This window comes from Culicoides brevitarsis, chromosome 3 (genome assembly GCF_036172545.1).
Source record: "Culicoides brevitarsis isolate CSIRO-B50_1 chromosome 3, AGI_CSIRO_Cbre_v1, whole genome shotgun sequence".
NCBI lineage: Eukaryota > Metazoa > Arthropoda > Insecta > Diptera > Ceratopogonidae > Culicoides > Culicoides brevitarsis.
This window is the reverse complement of record NC_087087.1, coordinates 20750879-20768335: the sequence shown is the minus strand read 5'-3', so window position 1 is coordinate 20768335 and position 17457 is coordinate 20750879. Positions and strand designations below refer to the sequence as shown.

General features: G+C 29.3%; 4 protein-coding genes across 6 annotated transcripts; 2 read left to right on the top strand and 2 right to left on the bottom strand.

The window, feature by feature from the left end:
* Positions 1-1307: 1307 nt before the first annotated feature.
* On the bottom strand, positions 1308-4519 carry LOC134834175 (DEAD-box helicase Dbp80). Of its 2 annotated transcripts, none has more exons than XM_063848747.1 (7): positions 4362-4519; positions 4168-4289; positions 3844-4106; positions 3420-3777; positions 3090-3327; positions 2578-3030; positions 1308-1412 (listed from the first exon to the last, which is right to left on the bottom strand). In XM_063848747.1, exons 1-6 carry the CDS (start codon positions 4419-4421, stop codon positions 2614-2616), a joined length of 1458 nt encoding a protein of 485 aa, XP_063704817.1. In that variant the 5' UTR covers positions 4422-4519; the 3' UTR covers positions 1308-1412; positions 2578-2613. The 2 variants fall into 2 exon arrangements, with proteins under 2 accessions (XP_063704817.1, XP_063704816.1); XM_063848746.1 differs by having other exon boundaries at positions 2622-3030.
* An 841-nt stretch (positions 4520-5360) lies between these two features.
* On the top strand, positions 5361-8000 carry LOC134833567 (transmembrane protein 235). The gene is made up of 6 exons (XM_063847927.1): positions 5361-5617; positions 6411-6540; positions 6902-7046; positions 7106-7304; positions 7540-7705; positions 7762-8000. The coding sequence occupies exons 1-6, from the start codon at positions 5492-5494 to the stop codon at positions 7863-7865; spliced, it is 870 nt and encodes a 289-aa protein (XP_063703997.1). The 5' UTR covers positions 5361-5491; the 3' UTR covers positions 7866-8000.
* Positions 8001-8849: 849 nt separating this feature from the next.
* LOC134833565 (very-long-chain 3-oxoacyl-CoA reductase-like) lies at positions 8850-11043 on the bottom strand. Its single transcript, XM_063847926.1, has 3 exons — positions 10783-11043; positions 10089-10135; positions 8850-9746 (listed from the first exon to the last, which is right to left on the bottom strand). Exons 1-3 carry the CDS (start codon positions 10928-10930, stop codon positions 8979-8981), a joined length of 963 nt encoding a protein of 320 aa, XP_063703996.1. The 5' UTR covers positions 10931-11043; the 3' UTR covers positions 8850-8978.
* A 2041-nt stretch (positions 11044-13084) lies between these two features.
* LOC134835723 (cullin-2) lies at positions 13085-16162 on the top strand. Of its 2 annotated transcripts, none has more exons than XM_063850654.1 (3): positions 13085-13219; positions 13349-14937; positions 15003-16162. In XM_063850654.1, exons 2-3 carry the CDS (start codon positions 13356-13358, stop codon positions 15677-15679), a joined length of 2259 nt encoding a protein of 752 aa, XP_063706724.1. In that variant the 5' UTR covers positions 13085-13219; positions 13349-13355; the 3' UTR covers positions 15680-16162. The 2 variants fall into 2 exon arrangements, with proteins under 2 accessions (XP_063706724.1, XP_063706725.1); XM_063850655.1 differs by having other exon boundaries at positions 13146-13278.
* Positions 16163-17457: the final 1295 nt, after the last annotated feature.

Here is a 17457-nt window from a genome sequence, read left to right as displayed (position 1 = left end):
TGATTGAAAATTAATCTAGTGAATCGACTGGATCTTCAAAAATGCTAGATACTTCGAAACATAATAAGTCAGAGAAACTATTTCAAAATTAGTTTAGGGATTTCTGGAATTTCAAGTTTTTTCTTTTTTGATATTTTACAAATAACTACTAGAATGGAATGCAACATATGTGAAATTATAAAATTATTCAATGCATACAAATGTTAAACTATAAATAAATATGCTGATACAATTATTGCTGAAATTCATTTTAAAAATGTCATCACTAAATATTAGTAATATATATTTGTAAACCATACTTATAAATGCAAATAAACTGTATTGCCGCACTTATGTAAAACAAAAAAAAACAAGAAATTATCTTAATGCATTTCAAATTGAAAATTGTTGATCGCTGTGCTTGCTAATTAAAGCAAAATATGAAAGATTCTGAATGTTTTTACAAGATGCATCACGAACAAAAATTATTTCATTATATCTTTCTTGGGTTTTAAAATTTTTCGTCGAATTTTCTCCAATTTTTACGTTTTTTGCTCACGAGACTCTTACAAATTGACATGAAATGAAATAAAGATGGCCAAGATTAACATCAATTGAATATTAAGCTGTAGTGCAATCTTAGATTTTTTCTAAACTGATTTTATTTAATTTTACTATAAGTTCATTTATTTATTTAACTGAAAAAAATTCAATCTACCATTGAGGATGTCCACTAGTGAGATCATGTTTTGTTTTTACTTTGCATTTTTAACACATTTTTTGTAGGGTATATTCGAGGTGTTCAATATGGTGTAGGGTAAATATACAATATTTACGATGGAGCAAAAATATAAAAATATTAAGAAAAAAAGTTGTGAAAAATTTTCTCACGAGCTACATAGTAATCGAATAAAAAAACGTGAACCAAGAAAATCGTTCAATCGTGAACAGGACATATACATTACGAACAAAACAGATTTCGATGTAAATAAGTGAAATCTTTTTAAAGTTTTTTGAATATTGAAATAACATTAATCAATATACGTTCTTCAACAGGCTCAATACAAAAATTGCATACATATTCTTAATTCAGATATTGCAGAGGTCTATATTCATTGTATCGGAAATGCAATTAATCGTGGAATAAACTTAGCCATAAAACTGCAAAAAGCTCATCATGCTTTTCATTTTGAATCTAATACATCCACAATTGAGTTAAGTAATGATTATCATCCGTTAAGAGATGAGGATGATTTTGTTGTTCAAAAACGTTTGAATTCCTGTTTGCATATTAAAATATATAGACAACTTCTACCGAAACGTTTAAATTGATTGTTCATAATTTTATTTTTATTATTATGTATTTAAATATACTTTTTGCTTAACAATAAAAGTTTATATCTCTTACATAAATACATTAACTTATTATAATGCTGTAAGATTTTACATGTAAGGAAAAAAATTAAATATGTATCATTCAGATATCAAAAAGGTTAAGGGCATAATTATTTAATATGTGAGTAAAAAATTCGATTTGGCTGAAATTTCGTATACGGATAGGCCTTGTCATCCTGAACAAATCCCAATCGGTCATTTTTGGTTCTGACTCATCATTGACCCGTGGGAGGCTTTTTCGCGCATATCTCGTTTTTTTATGCGTCAAATTTTCAAATGTGCATATCTTTTTAACTATAAGTCCGATTTTAATGATCGAATACTCGTTGGAAGCGTCTTTTAAAGACAAACAAATTTGCTGAAGAAAGAATTCATTTTCGTTTTGAAATCACAAAGTCATTGGTCAAAAACTAATTTTTTTTGGCTAACTTTGAGCCTGCGTAACTCAAAAAGTTCTCACTCATTTTTCCAAAAAGTACATTCATTTTAAAGTTTAAAGAATAATCTTTAAAATGACATTTTCCAAATATGCGTAGCGCTTCTAGTTTGGACGCTACAAGAAAATAAATTCTCGAAATATTTCAGCCCATTTACTCAAAGAATTGTTAAATTTCGTATACGTTCTGTACAAAATGTTGTATGACTCATGTACATTTGAGACATTTTCTGAATTACTCATGGATTACTCATACAATTTTACGTACAAACGTGGAGTTTTCAGTGTAAAAATGCTGAAATTTTCAGAAAATTTACTTTCTTATAGCGTCCAAACTAGAAGCGCTACGCATATTTGGAAAATGTCATTTTAAAGATTATTCTTTAAACTTTAAAATGAATGTACTTTTTGGAAAAATGAGTGAGAACTTTTTGAGTTACGCAGGCTCAAAGTTAGCCAAAAAAATTTAGTTTTTGACCAATGACTTTGTGATTTCAAAACGAAAATGAATTCTTCCTTCAGCAAATTTGTTTATCTTTAAAAGACGCTTCCAACGAGTATTCGATCATTAAAATCGGACTTATAGTTAAAAAGATATGCACATTTGAAAATTTGACGCATAAAAAACGAGATATGCGCGAAAAACGCGAAAAAGCCTCCAACGGGTCAATGATGAGTCAGAACCAAAAATGACCGATTGGGATTTGTTCAGGATGACAAGGCCTATCCGTATACGAAATTTCAGCCAAATCGAATTTTTTACTCACATATTAAATAATTATGCCCTTAAATGTTAAATGGGTTTAAGTACCAATCTTTTCAATTTCATCTACATTGTCGGCATCCAGTAATAAGATTGGTTTTCCAAAGTGTTTCTCTATAGCATTACAAATATTCATGTCGTTGTCTGATGAAATCAAATTAATTGCTATACCATTTTTGCCGAAACGACCTGTTCGCCCTATGCGGTGCAAGTAAGTTTCGTAGTCAGCTTCTTGTCGTTGGTTCATGGGAAGGTCAAAGTTAACAACAATTGTGACCTGCTCAACATCGATTCCGCGAGATAATACGTTGGTTGTAATTAAAACTTTTTCTAAGCCCGCACGAAAACGGTCCAACACAGCCAATCTTTGTTCTACCGTCAAATCTCCAGAGAGAATACCAACTGCATGACCATCAGTGGACATTTTACCAGCAAGCCAACCTGCTGTTTTGCGAGTCTAGAAAAAACAAATGAGATTCAGATATCTAAATGTTGGTTGATTGACTGTTTAATTACATGGCAGAAAATTATTGCTTGGCCGACCGTGATAACACCGTATATGTTTGAAATAGCTTGATACTTGTCATCTAAATTTCGACATTTTACATAAAATTGCTTTATGTTGTCTAAGGATTCTTGTTCACGTAGAAGACGAATCACGATTGGGTTTGGGACGATGTATTCTGCAAACTCCATCACTTCCTTGTCATAGGTGGCAGAAAAAAACATCATTTGGCATCTTGGTGACAATTGTCTACAAAAATAAATAATGAAGGAAATAGTACATAAAATAATACCTCTTCTGATTTGTTATGTATTTCAATATTGAATGCATGTCGTATTTACTTGTGGATCCTGATGCACTGATCTTGGTGTCCTTGCGTAGCAATCATAACATCTGCCTCATCCAATACGAATACAGTAACCTTTTTCATATCAAAATGTTTGTATTTGAGACCCCAATCTAAAATCTTTCCTGGTGTTCCAATAATGATATGTTCCTTTATTTTTTCTCCTCGTGGTACTTCTTCACCTCGTACTGCAAATCGTAAAAGAATATCCGGGCAAAATTGTGCCATTTTTGCTGCTACCTCACCTGTTTGAATGGCTAATTCATAAGTAGGAGAAAGACAAAGCACTTGTGGATAGGGTTTTGAAGTATCAACACGGCTCAACATTGCCAATACAAATGCTGCTGTTTTGCCTAAATGAGTTAAATACATTACATTAGGAAAATCAATAACTATTTTACTGACTACATCGTACATACCAGTGCCTGACTGACTTTGAGCAATCATATTTTGTGGTGGATCGGCCAGAAGGGTGGGCAATGCAGTTTCTTGAATTTTAGAGGGAGCATTAAAACCCATTGCATACACACCTTTAAGTAATTCAGGTTTTAAATGTAGCGCCTCAAACGTCTTTACGGAAAATAGCGGAGAGTTAGGATCATTTCTCAAAACATCCAAATCTTGCTTCGATTCAATCAGTCCTTTTCGAATAATCTTGGCTAGTAAACTTGTTTCAGCCGGCCTAAAATTATCAAATTTATTTATTTATTTATTCAATAATGCAATGATTCAGTAGTTCATACTTAGCATCATCCGGTTCCGATGGATCAATGCTACCAGTAACAGACATATCCGAGGCTTCATCTGCGCTTGGAATTTTATTTGCGCTCGGATTCGTATTATTTTCTAATACTAAGGTTTTAACCTTTAAAAAAATGGAAACAGAAAAGTCGTGGTTATGAAATTTTTCTTTCTAAGAGATCCATCGTATCTTTACCATATTGGACAAACCGGCTTCTCCTTCCTTTAAATTGGGACTTGCATTTTCGGTAGCCATTTCTATTAAATATGTTTTCGGAAAATTGCGACAAATATTAAGGAAAGTGTTCTTCGATGATTGATACTCTCGAATTCATTCGTCTCAAATGTATGGATTAGAAGAAGGCAAATTGATTGTATTATTAGTACTTGCCATTCTCACGTTTTTTCCCGCAAAATTGTGTTATAAAATAAAGTCCTTGTAAATAAATACAACTTGTAGAATATTGTTAAGATATGTTGACGTATGAAAATTTATACGAATAAAAATTGCAAAAGATAAAATCCTAATATTTTGAAAAAAAAATTTTTTTAAATTTAAAAAAAAAAATTATAGTTAGGTAATCAATATTTTTGTTGTTTTGAGTTTATCATTTAATGTATTTATTAAAATTTGATTTAAGTAAAAACTATTTAATAAAAATTAAAAAAAAAATTAATATCATTCATAAAAATAACGGTCAAAATATCATGTCAAATACGATTTTCAATTACTAAAAATTAGACAATTTTCATGAAAATTTCTTGAAAAATCGGTAATTTTTGATGAAATTTCGACCTTTTTTTTATTTTGCCCCATTGGATTTTTGACTTTTAAAATGAGACATCAGACAAAACTATAGAGTTTTATTTGGAGCAGTCTTATTTAATACCAATACCAAAAATGTTTTATATTGTGTTACGACAAATCACTAAGTAGTAATTTAAATAAATAAATAAAAATATATGAAATATACCTATTTTTTTTTAATTGTCCAATTTTCTAACGACTTTTATTTACTCATGTATATCAGTGAATATCATTCATTATCAGCAATCTTCTTCGAAGAACGGTGAAAAGTGATTTGGGTTTTCAGTGATTAATGTAAATTTTGAATTAGCAGGTTAAAATTGCTGTTACAAATGAGCATTTGCTAATTCAACCAATTTGTCAATGTGCTAATCCAAGTTTCGTCCAACTTTGTTTCTTTACGTTGTCGTGCCAGTAGGTATTACTTTTCGTATTGTTTTTTAACTGCTGAGTATTGAAAATAAAAAAAATAGAAAAATTTGAGTGTACATTAAAAATCAATTAAGGACAAAATAAAGATGCCTTGCTCAGCAGTTACTTTGTCTTTAGCTACGATTTTATCGATTCTAGCAGTAGCTTTGCTAGCTATTGGATTTTCTACCGACAATTGGATAAGTTTCGAAGTTAAACGGAATAATATTCAGGTAAGTCTTAGTTTAACATTCAATTAAGTAAATAGATTTTAAATAGAAAATCAACACAGACACATATGGTGTCCGTACATTAAAGATTGTTCAATAACCTTTGGGGAAAGCGAATAAGTGAGATGTTTTCTTTCAATGTTGCTAACTGCATCGATGTGTGTGTAAGCATTTCATTAAATTGATGATTTCATTTTAATGAGTTTTCCTGAAAAATAAAAAGATATTTTTTTTTATATGAAATTGGAAAAAAGAACATTTATCAAGTATGCAAGCGCACGTACATATATGCATAAAAAATCATAAGAAAAACAGGTTTTTTACAAGTCTACTCAAAGATGACGATCACTTAACAATTTGAATGTTCAAATGGAATGTAGGATTACCACATTCATACATAGGTATAGCTATTCAAGTACAAATGTAGCTTCAAAACAATATATATATATATATATATATGTATATAAATATGTTAATATTCAGTCATGGATGAAAGATAAAAACAGGTGTTTGTTTGTATTGGTTAGAAAAAGAAGAAACCATTTTCATTACAAATATATTTTTCTTTTTTTTTTAATTTCCATCTCGTTTTTCCTATTCTCAATAAATAAAAAGTTTCTTGCTTGTTTATTAATAAAATCTTTTGTATGTATTTATTTATTAATTGAAATACTATTAGGTATTAAACTAATGCAAGTTTTATCAACGTTGAAATTCTTTATCATCGAAACAAAAAAAGTGTCATTATTTACATAAAGAATTAATATGTACACTATATCTTTTATTTGTATTTCAGGATTTTGCAACGCGACATCCTGATGCACAATCATTATTAGAAAATATCAACTCCAAATACTACTTTTACACGAGAACTAGAGGTTTATTCCGAAATTGTTATCCTAAAGAGAGACCACCAGCATCTTCTGGTAAGTAAATTTAATATGTTGTATGTTAATTTAAATGTGAAACAATCATGTATGAAACAATCTATTTGTTTCGATAAAATCAAGTCTTTAATATTCATGAAGAAATATTTCCATGAGCAAAATAGGAACAGAGAAAGTATTGATTTAACTTTTTGGCGGCCGGAATTACTTAGTTGATAAAATACGACGATTAAAGAAGTAAAATAAGTTTTTTAGAGTATTTAAAATAAGCTCTTGAAAGTTAACAAAGTATGTAAATTGGACACCTATGTCCCTCATGTCGTCAAAGAGTTAAAAATTAATCCCGGTATTTAAATTAAAATTGTATTTATACTCATATAAGTTTTTTTTTATTTTAAAGTGGAAATATATTTATCTCCTGTTGAGACACACTGTTCCAACATAGATTACTTTCCCACTTCCATCGAAGGGGCCAACGTTAGTGAAGAAGATGCCATGACACGCTTACATTTAGCGAGATCTGTTATTGCGTTATTTATTTTAAGGTAAAGTGTAAAGTAAAGTGTGGTTATTCTTTATGTAAAACTATAAGATTATTTCACAGTTTTATTTCGGTGTTTTGTGCCTTTTGGACTGGATTATCTGGATGTTGGAAACGTTCGACTGGAGCTATTACTGCAACTTCGATTCTACTATTTTTAACTTGTCTACTTGCCTCGGGTGCAATGGGGCTATGGCATACCGTAGAATTTTTCGAAAAAGAAAAAGCTGTTGGAGATGAATATTATCAAGCTTGGGTATCTGTGAGTGAATTTTATTTTCGTTTCTATATATTAAGTTTCGTAATTTCAAAGTCACATTCAACACCATTAATAACTGATGACGTCTATTAAGAAAAAAAAATTTTCTATATTATTTTATAATTTTCATAATTTTTTATCAGGACACGAAAGAAAAGCTTTAAATTAGAGCGGGGTTAATCAAATATCGGCATATAATCGAATTAAAAAAACATTTATTAATTAATACATTATTTAGGTTTTAAAAGATAACACACGTATCTCATATGACTGGTCATATATCGTTGCTTGGGCTGGCGTTGCCTCTAGTCTTATTGCAGCAATTTTATTATCAGGTGCTGCTGTTTGTTTACGTAGTGAAAGAGAAAAGGAAGAGCAACTAAATTTGCAATACTTAATGCCAGGTAATTTATATTGAACATATTTAAAGAAGTTACCTAAAATTAAAAAAAAATTCCAGTTTATCCTCAAAAACAAGCACCGTATGCATACCCGCAATTTCCACATCAAATATATCCACAGCCATATTACCATGGATCTCAATATGGACCCTACAATTATTAAGCAATTGTAGATTTATTAAACAATAATCGAACATCGAAAATAGCTAGATATTATACAGATGAAATGATTCAATTTTAATGAATCTGTGAAAGAACTAGAAAGAATAATAAAGATGTCATTACGAAAACACTGTCAGTGTGGTGCCTTAAATTTTAAATAAAAAAAACTAACTTAAACATAAGATTGAGTAAAACGTAGTTTATTGTACCACTTTAGAGTCGATATTACATTTTATATACTCTTTTTTACAACTAGGATTTTATTCAATATCATACAAATTTATATAGGTTGTAATTTTTAGTGTGTACCTTCATTATTTATATACATATATATTTCTCATATATATGTACATATTAAATATTATATTTTAAAATATATTCTAAATAAAAGAAACAATGAAATTCATCCTGTTTTGCATTTTATCAACGCCTTTAAGTATGAAAGCTTCATCAAATGCATATAAACACTGAAATTAATTTATTTTTAAAAATTTCATATTTGCGGGCTTAATGAAGGAAATTTCGCATAAGTGGTTCAAAATTGCCAGAAAACTAAAAATAACCGATTTTTCAAAAAATATCCGTTTGACAACTTCTGTCAAAGTTCTTCTTTGTCTTAGTCTTTTCAACAATTTCAATCGTTGGAACAAAAATTTTGCTGTTGGAAATTTGAACAATTGTTGAAACGAAATCCCATACAAACTTTTCAATAATTTTAACTCAAATTCCAATTCCAACAGTTTCAACACTCATTGTGAGGACCCCAATTAAGAAATATAATTTCCGTATGTTAAATTGAATTCTACAAGTTAATCTGAGATATGCAATACATTTTGCATGGAATTTATTTTAATGTAAATCATGTCGTTGATGCCGAAATAAAAATTGTCGAAATAGATTATACAAGTCGATTCGATATCTTTTAAATGTCGAATTACAATGTAATTCGTTTTAATGTCGTTTATAAATATGTAAATGCAAAAAATAAAAACAAATATATATTTATTGTGTGACTCAAAAATTATATTAATTTGTGTTGAATTATTTAAAAAATAATAAGTAATATGAATTTTTTCAATTTCATATTCTGTATGTGTTCTGTACAACAATTTGTTTAGTTGTTTTTGTTATCTTTGTTTCTATTAGCTTCTTTGCGTTTAATTGCTCTTTTTCTAATGTTTTCTATCGTTTTTAATGAAATATTGCGAGCATATGACGGAGAAAAAAAATCAATCGCGTCAATAGATAATTTCAATATTGAATGTGGATAATAGCCAGTAGTATGAGACGAAATTCCTAGAGTCTTGATTGCTGAACCTACAAATTGTTTTGCTGAAGGTGCCATCCACGTCGGTTTTTTGATTTTGGACATATTTGTCGCCACAGGACCGGGCAATACACTTTGAATAACAATACCTCGATTTTTGTACTCTGTTGCTAAATCATCTGAAAATTTATCAACAAAAGACTTTGTTGCGGCGTAAACACTTATCAAAGGAGCAGGAATGACAGCCGATAAAGAGGAAATATTAATGACCACACCACAGTTTCTTTCCACCATTTTAGGCAAAAGCATTTTAGTCATATTTAAAACTGAAGTAATATTGCATTGAATCAAGTCTACAAGAAGCGAGTCACGATTAGGAATTGAAAGAAAATATTCTGGAGATGTATAGGACATTCCAACATTATTCACTAAAATCCCAACTTCCAAGTCTTGAATATTTTTTTCGATTTTTTCATAAATTTCAGGACCATTTTTGAAGTCAACATCAATTATACGTGTCTCCACGGTGAATTCTGCTTTGATCTCTTTTGCAACATCTTCCAATTTTGATATTGTCCTGCTGATTAAAACAACGTTCACGCCATTTTTGGCCAGCTAAAAATATAATACATTTAAATATTTAAAATTTGAGACTTTGGAATTTGTGTTACCCTAGCATACTCGCATAATTTTTTTTTATCAATTTTAATAATATTTTTAATACGATATGTCTAGTTTGTACTTTTTAATGTATGTATGTAATATTTATATGTATGTATGTATGTATTTATTTAAATAGTCAGAAGAATAATAAAAACTGCTTCTAAATATATAGACATAACTTTCGCTTTTAAATTTCTAACAATTGGGTTTTATTTTTTTGAAATGTCTTGATAGAAAGTAGAAATACCTACTGTCTATGTTATTGGTGTGAATGATTAGCAATTTTAGACTTACATTTTTAGCATATTCTTTTCCGATTCCATCTGTAGCTCCCGTTATCACTGTAAAAGTATTGTAATAAAAATTAAATAAATATCTTTAGGTATAGCTTGTTCAAATTAAAAATATTTTCCTAAATTTTTGCATTTTGGCACTTTGTAACGTAACATTAGTAAAAGTTTGTCATCGATTATTGGCGAAAGTTTATATAATATGATAATATTTTTCAAAACAATGTATCAAGCTTTGACGTAAGTGACGTGTTTTTGATTTTTTATTATAACATTTGCCTGAATTCATTTATTTAAAGCTTTTAAATGATTAATTAAAGGTTGATCATAATTTGTCAAAGTATACATCACTTAATTGCATCATCTTTTGTTTATGCACTTTGAACTGTGACTCATATTTAGTGTTCTTGATTATACAAAAAACAAAATTTCATGTACAATTAATATTATAATTTCATTTTCATTTTGAGGTATGATTTTATTTCGAAAAGGTCGATAAAATAAATGCATGGATTATTACTATATGTATACATATAGTAAATATCATTTAACTAATTTTTAAAATGTTCGGCTACAGTTATAAAATTATTTCTGTATGAAAAAGCGACACTTTTGCTGTACATAATTACTTTTTTTTTTCTTTTTGAGCTGTAGAAAAATCTTAGAAAATAATATACATGCAGACAATATTGACTTACCGGCCCATTTTCCAAACTTTTTCAGTGAAAGCCTCGAATAACGAGGAGCGAGAATATTTTCGTAAAACCACGGGAAAACTTTTTTAAATATTTGTAGTAGTAAAGTAATTGTGGCAAATATGCCGAACCACTCCATAATACAGCCCATTTCTCTCAACTTTAGGCGACAACTGCGGTGTGAACACGCCACTTCGATTGATTAAGGTTTTCGAATTTTGTCTACACAATTAATTTAGTATATGTATTAAATATGTTTGTATTTATTAGACATCCACCATTTATGTGTGTGCGAAAAGAAAAAAAACATGACAAATGAAAACGACACAGAGAGTTTGTCTATCAGGCTAACTGGTCGAAATTTTCAATTTCCATAATTTTCGTGTAATGTTGTTAGTAAATGCATGAATGCGTGACAGTTAGAACCAACAGCTTCTTCCATTTCACCTTTTTGAATATTGAATATTTTATATCTGATTCCTCTTCAAATGATGAGCATTAGCAATTTAGATAAGGGCAAATACAAAGTTCGAAATTAATACATACAAAGTAATTTGTCATAAATGCATCGTAAAATTCTATTTTAAATGTTTCTCAATACACACCCTGTATTGTTATTAATTTATATGTGTTAGTTCGCCACACACGAACTGACGGTTATCACATTTTCGGCGAGACATGCGCATCACTGCCTTTTTGAATACTGCACGTTGACTATTCCCAAATTTTCATTAATGATTGTAATGCTGATACAAAAATCAAAAGATTTTCCATTTTTTTTTCCACATTTTGTACATAGATTCTGAATATTAGAAGGAAGAATATTATTCATCACGAATTTTATGAAATGTGGTACAAGATGTTTTTAAAATGTACTTCTAATAAAAATATTAAATTTTATAAATACTGATATTTACAAAAAGTTTTATCTTTTGAATGCTCATCGCTTCCATCATGATTTTTTTTCCGTAATAGTTTTTCCATCATAATTGTGTTATTTGAAGAATATTTTTGACTTTTAACACATATTTTAACATTTGTGATGTTTTTCGATAAATCGAACATCTTATTCGAATAATCTTATTTAACTTACTGAACGCGTTCGATGAAAAAAATCATTGATTTCCCTCTTGTGGAATGCAGTGAATAAAATTAACGTGTATTATTCAAAAAACATCAGCTTAGTAATAGTTTTATAATTCCCATTTTAATTGAAGCCTTAGAATTATTTAAATACTATTTAATTAGACAAACCTCCCAAAATACCTAATTTGTTTTACAACCGTTTTTCACCGCATTTAATTTTTTTTTTTTTTTTTGAAAAAAATGCGGTTTTGTGCTCGTGATGTCGTCCTTCCGTCTTTCAGATTTGACAGTATGTTTAAAAAAATTATCCGTTGGAAATTTAAATTCGTGTTTTGAAAACTGTTGTCGATGAAAATTAGTGGAAAACTTCAGGAAAATTCATGGAAAATCGGAAAAACTTCAAAATTTTAAAATGTTTAGGAGAGTCTTGTGAGTAACATGAAAAGTAAAAATTAATAAAAATATTCGGGAAAACTCAAAAAATCCATGAAAAATCATGGAATTGAACACATTGAAATGCGGTCAAGTCATTCGTTTTATAAACGAATGCAATTCATTCTCGTTTTTTGTTAAAATTTGTTAAATGTCGGCTTTAAAGTAACGGCTTAAGTGTAATAACTCAAATTCTTTTTAATATACATAATACCTAGTATCATTTTTTTTCTAAAAACCAAATTTCAAAATGTTTTATTTATATCATTGCTTACGAGAAAAGGTCTTAACAATTAAAAAGATTCAAAAATAAATATTAATATTCAATTATTAATAATATTTAAATATTTATTTTTTTAATTTTTTTTAGATAGGTATTTACTTAAAAAAAAACACAAAATTTGAATACAATTCTTAAAATACAAATTTTTTCTACAAATAGTTAGGAGCCTTTTTGGACGAAAACTGTGGGAATCTACATAGATTTTTATTGCTCTTATAATATATGTATATGAATAAAAAAGTTACACTGTAACATGTGTTGGGGCAAAAATTATTTATTTTAAAGAATAGTAAACGAATTAAATCAAATCATATTTTATGAAAATTTAGTATTTATTTTGCTTTATAATAATTAATGGTTTTGATAAATGCATTATTATTTTTTTTAAAATATTTAAATAAACATTTTCATAAGTATTCAAATACTATTTATTTAAGTGAAGATTTGTCATATATTTCTGATTCAACAATAATGACAAGCTTGAATTAACAAGTAGAAATTTGTAACCAAATGTCAATTTTTAAATAAATTTACTTATTTATTTATAAATATTTAAATATCATAACAAAAAATAGGTCAATCACAGCAATAGTTTTTCAATTAAAACCGTAAATAATTCTCTAATTGTATTTAGCAAAGGTTCGTTTAATATCCTTAATATGAGTACAAAATAAATTTTCTGTTTGTCCGTGACAAAGGTTGAGATTTTTTTTTTCACATTACCAAATTAAAATTACCTCTATGAAAAATTTTCCTTCTCATTTGTAGTACATAAATGATGTCATTGCAACCAAGACAAGTGAATTTCGATGAAACATGGACCGAAATAAAAGAAACTGTAAAGGAGGTCATAACCTTAGGTGTTGTAAAGAGAGACGTGTGGAACAATCGTTTTGGCGATGTATACGCAATATGTGTAGCTTATCCACAACCGTTAGCCGATAAATTGTATACTGAAACAAAGACCTTTCTTGAAAATCATGTGCAAAATTTATTGAAAACAAAAGTTGCGACAACCATACGTTCGTCAGATGGAGGCGATTCTGCAGATAGTTTGCTCTTTAGATACTTTCGCGCATGGAATGAGTATAGTAAAGGTATTGAATATCTTAATTATTTATACATGTATCTAAATCAACAACATATTAAAAAACAAAAACTATCGGATGCTGAATTGGTGTATGGGAGCCAGACGGATACTCAAGACCAAATGGAAATAGGAGAATTGGGACTTGATATTTGGAAAACGTATATGATTGATTCACTGAAAGAAGATCTCGTGACACAAATACTTGAAGTAATTTTAAAAGATCGTACAACAAATGAAGTAGATTCAAAAACTGTCACCGTTGTTCATGATGTTATCCAAAGTTTCGTGTTGGTTGAGGACTACAAGAAAAAGGGCAACCTGAATTTATATCACGATATTTTTGAGACAGCAATTTTAGAAGCAAGTGCTACTTTTTACCAATCAGAAGCTTCGAAATTATTACAAAGCTGCACAGTAAGCCAATATATGGAAGAAGTAATAAAACAACTTGATGAAGAAAGTAGACGTGCAGCAAAGTTTTTGCACACTAGTTCTATTCCCAAGTTACGCAAAGTTTTTGAAGACAATATGATTACAAATCATTTAGATTTCTTATATTCGGAAAATTTTGTCGCAAACGAACGTAAGAACGACATGAAACACTTGTACATTTTGTTGAAACCCATTCAAGATGCGCTTAAAAATTTGATTCATACGTTTTTGGATCATATAAAAAATGAGGGTATTGAAATAGTATCGACAATGAAGGGAGACTCAATTCATGTCCAATTTGTAGAAAACATGTTACAAGTGCATCAAAAATATGAAAAACTAATATTTGATATTTTTAACAATGATCCCATGTTTTTGAGTGCCCTTGACAAAGCTTGTGCCAGTGTTATCAATAAGAGAATCAGTGATAAACAGCCATGTCGAAGTGCTGAGCTTGTGGCAAAGTATTGCGATAGTCTCTTAAAGAAATCAAAATCCACCGAAGGTGAAATCGATACAAAATTAGCACAAAGTGTTACAATATTTAAATACGTAGAAGATAAAGATATTTTTCAAAAGTTTTATAGTCGAATGCTGGCCAAACGCCTTATTCACGAACAATCTCAAAGTATGGATGCCGAAGAAACAATGATAAATCGATTAAAACAGGCTTGCGGCTATGAATTCACCAGCAAATTGCACAGAATGTTTACCGATATATCCGTTAGTTGTGATCTAAATACAAAATTCATTGACTACCTAAAACAAAATGATAATACCCAACTGGGCATCAATTTATCCATTAAAATTCTCCAGCAAGGAGCATGGCCATTGGGTAAATATGTTTTTTTTTTGTTTTCATAAATTGATAGCAGTTTCATTATCTTTCTTGTATCGTAGGACCATCTCAAACGGCAATACCGTTCTCTGTGCCACAAGAATTTGAGAAAGCCATTAATTTGTTCGAAAAGTTCTACAACAATAGTTTTAGTGGACGCAAGTTGACCTGGTTGCATCATCTTTGTCATAGTGAATTAAAACTATCATACTTAAAAAAGTCCTATATTATAACAATGCAAACGTATCAAATGGCAATGTTACTCTTATTTGAAAATTGTGACTCTCTGACATGTAAGGAAATTCGGGATTCTCTTCAATTAAATATGGAAACTTTTCACAAGCATATTCAAAGCTTAATAGAGTCTAAATTGTTGCTAGTAAACTCTGAAAAACTTGATGATTTAACTGAAGTAAAGCTTAATTTGGATTATTCGAATAAACGAACAAAATTTAAGATCACAGCAGCTTTGCAGAAAGAAACTCAACAAGAAGTGGAACATACCATAACTGCTGTCGACGAAGACAGAAAATTATATTTGCAAGCGGCTATTGTTCGTATTATGAAATCAAGAAAAGTTTTACGCCACAATCAATTAATTCAAGAAATTCTTTCACATACAAAAGTTAGCTTTGCCCCTAGTATCACGATGATCAAAAAATGCATCGAGTCATTGATTGACAAACAATATATTGAAAGAACAGCCAATTCTGGTGACGAATACAGCTATGTAGCATAGTTTATTTTAATTTGTCTCTCAGATACAATTTCGCAATCTATTAAAATAATGAATGAAAAAGAAAATAACAATCAGTAAAGTCAGCATAGATTCAAAAATCCATAATCTTTTCTGTGTTAATAATGGTGTTTGTAAATATTTAGGTTTTGTTTTTCAAAGTTTGTTATGGTTTATTTATGTACTATTATAAAAATCTAAGCCATAAATAACAATATATGTACTTTTTTTTATTTTCCTATTCGACATCTCCGCGTACCTATTTTTTGAAAACATCTTTGATATTGATACTTCCAACTTGCTCTTTTGTTTCCGAGTTCTCTTGTATCATTGCATTGGAAAATCTGGTTGATAAGCTGGGAACATCTAATTCATTTCCCTTGTTTGTCTCGCCTTTTTCGAGTCGTTGTTGTTGGAATATTTCAATAGAAGTTTCAAAGATTTTATGCTCAGATAAAGCACCTTGACTTTCAAATTTTTTGTAAATATTTAGAAAAATGTCCGTCTCTGTTTCATGTGCTGATAGTAAGGACACGCTCTGGTTCTGCTTCATTTCTTTATGGAAACGTGCTCGTATTTTGTCCTCCTCATAAAAAATATGTTGCAGAGGGATTGATGGTGTGGGTCTATCAAAGCGGGGCTCCAGTTTTGGTGGAAATGCCTTAAATACATTGTACCAAAGTGGTTTATCTTCAGATTTGAGGGCACCACTTTTAAGCAACCCCATTGTTCGCGTAAAAATTGTTCCAACTTTCTCTAATCTGCTGTTAGCCATATTAAATTTAGTTTTTTTATTAAAATTGAGAATTGGAAAAAATCTGAATATTTTTATTACGACATAAGGCAAGTTGTCAAATGTCATCATGCGGCTGTCAGTTGTCACATGTAGCACATGGAACATAAATTTAATAAGCAAATAATTATAAGTATTTAAAAAAATAAAAATTAAATTATTGTTTAAAGACAAAACGATCAATGTTTTGCTCATATTATGCAACTTAATAACGCAGCAAAAATAGGAATTGGCTGGTAAATAAATAATTAATATTTAAATTGCATAGATGTATTTGAATACTCTGAAAAAATATGTATAATGCATAGATATTTTTGGGGAAAAAATAAATAAGCAATTATGGAATACATTTTTACATTTGGTTAACGAAAAAAAAAATAGTTTTATAGTTCAATAACAATTTTAAAGACAATCTAATAAGCAAGCGTACACATATTTTTCTCCATGTTACATAACAATTTACATATTTTTTTTATTCCATAGGGCATCTTTAGTTGTGATTGGAATCAGTTCATTTGTCTTATCAAAATCGTTAATTGATCGTAAACGTTATGATAGTATGAAAATACGAGAACGCATGAAAAAATCAAATATTGGACAATACGAATACCCAACCAGATTTGAGACATAAACAAAAACAATATATATTTAAGTACATTCAAATTTGATTAAACATTGTACTACTTAAATTATAAGATATAAAAATGTCTCAACTAAGTGAAACAGATCAAGCAAAACTACAGATGGTTCAAGACGTAGAGTTAGAAATGATGTCAGACTTGTATAATCGCATGACAAATGTTTGTCACAAGAAGTGTATTCCTCCAAAGTACAGCGAAGGAGAACTAGGGAAAGGAGAAGCTGTTTGTATTGACAGATGCGTTGCTAAGTATTTGGATATTCATGAGCGAATTGGTAAAAAACTACAATCAATTCAAGCAGCTGAAATGGCAAAGCAACAGTAAATTGCAAAAAATTAAATAGCACT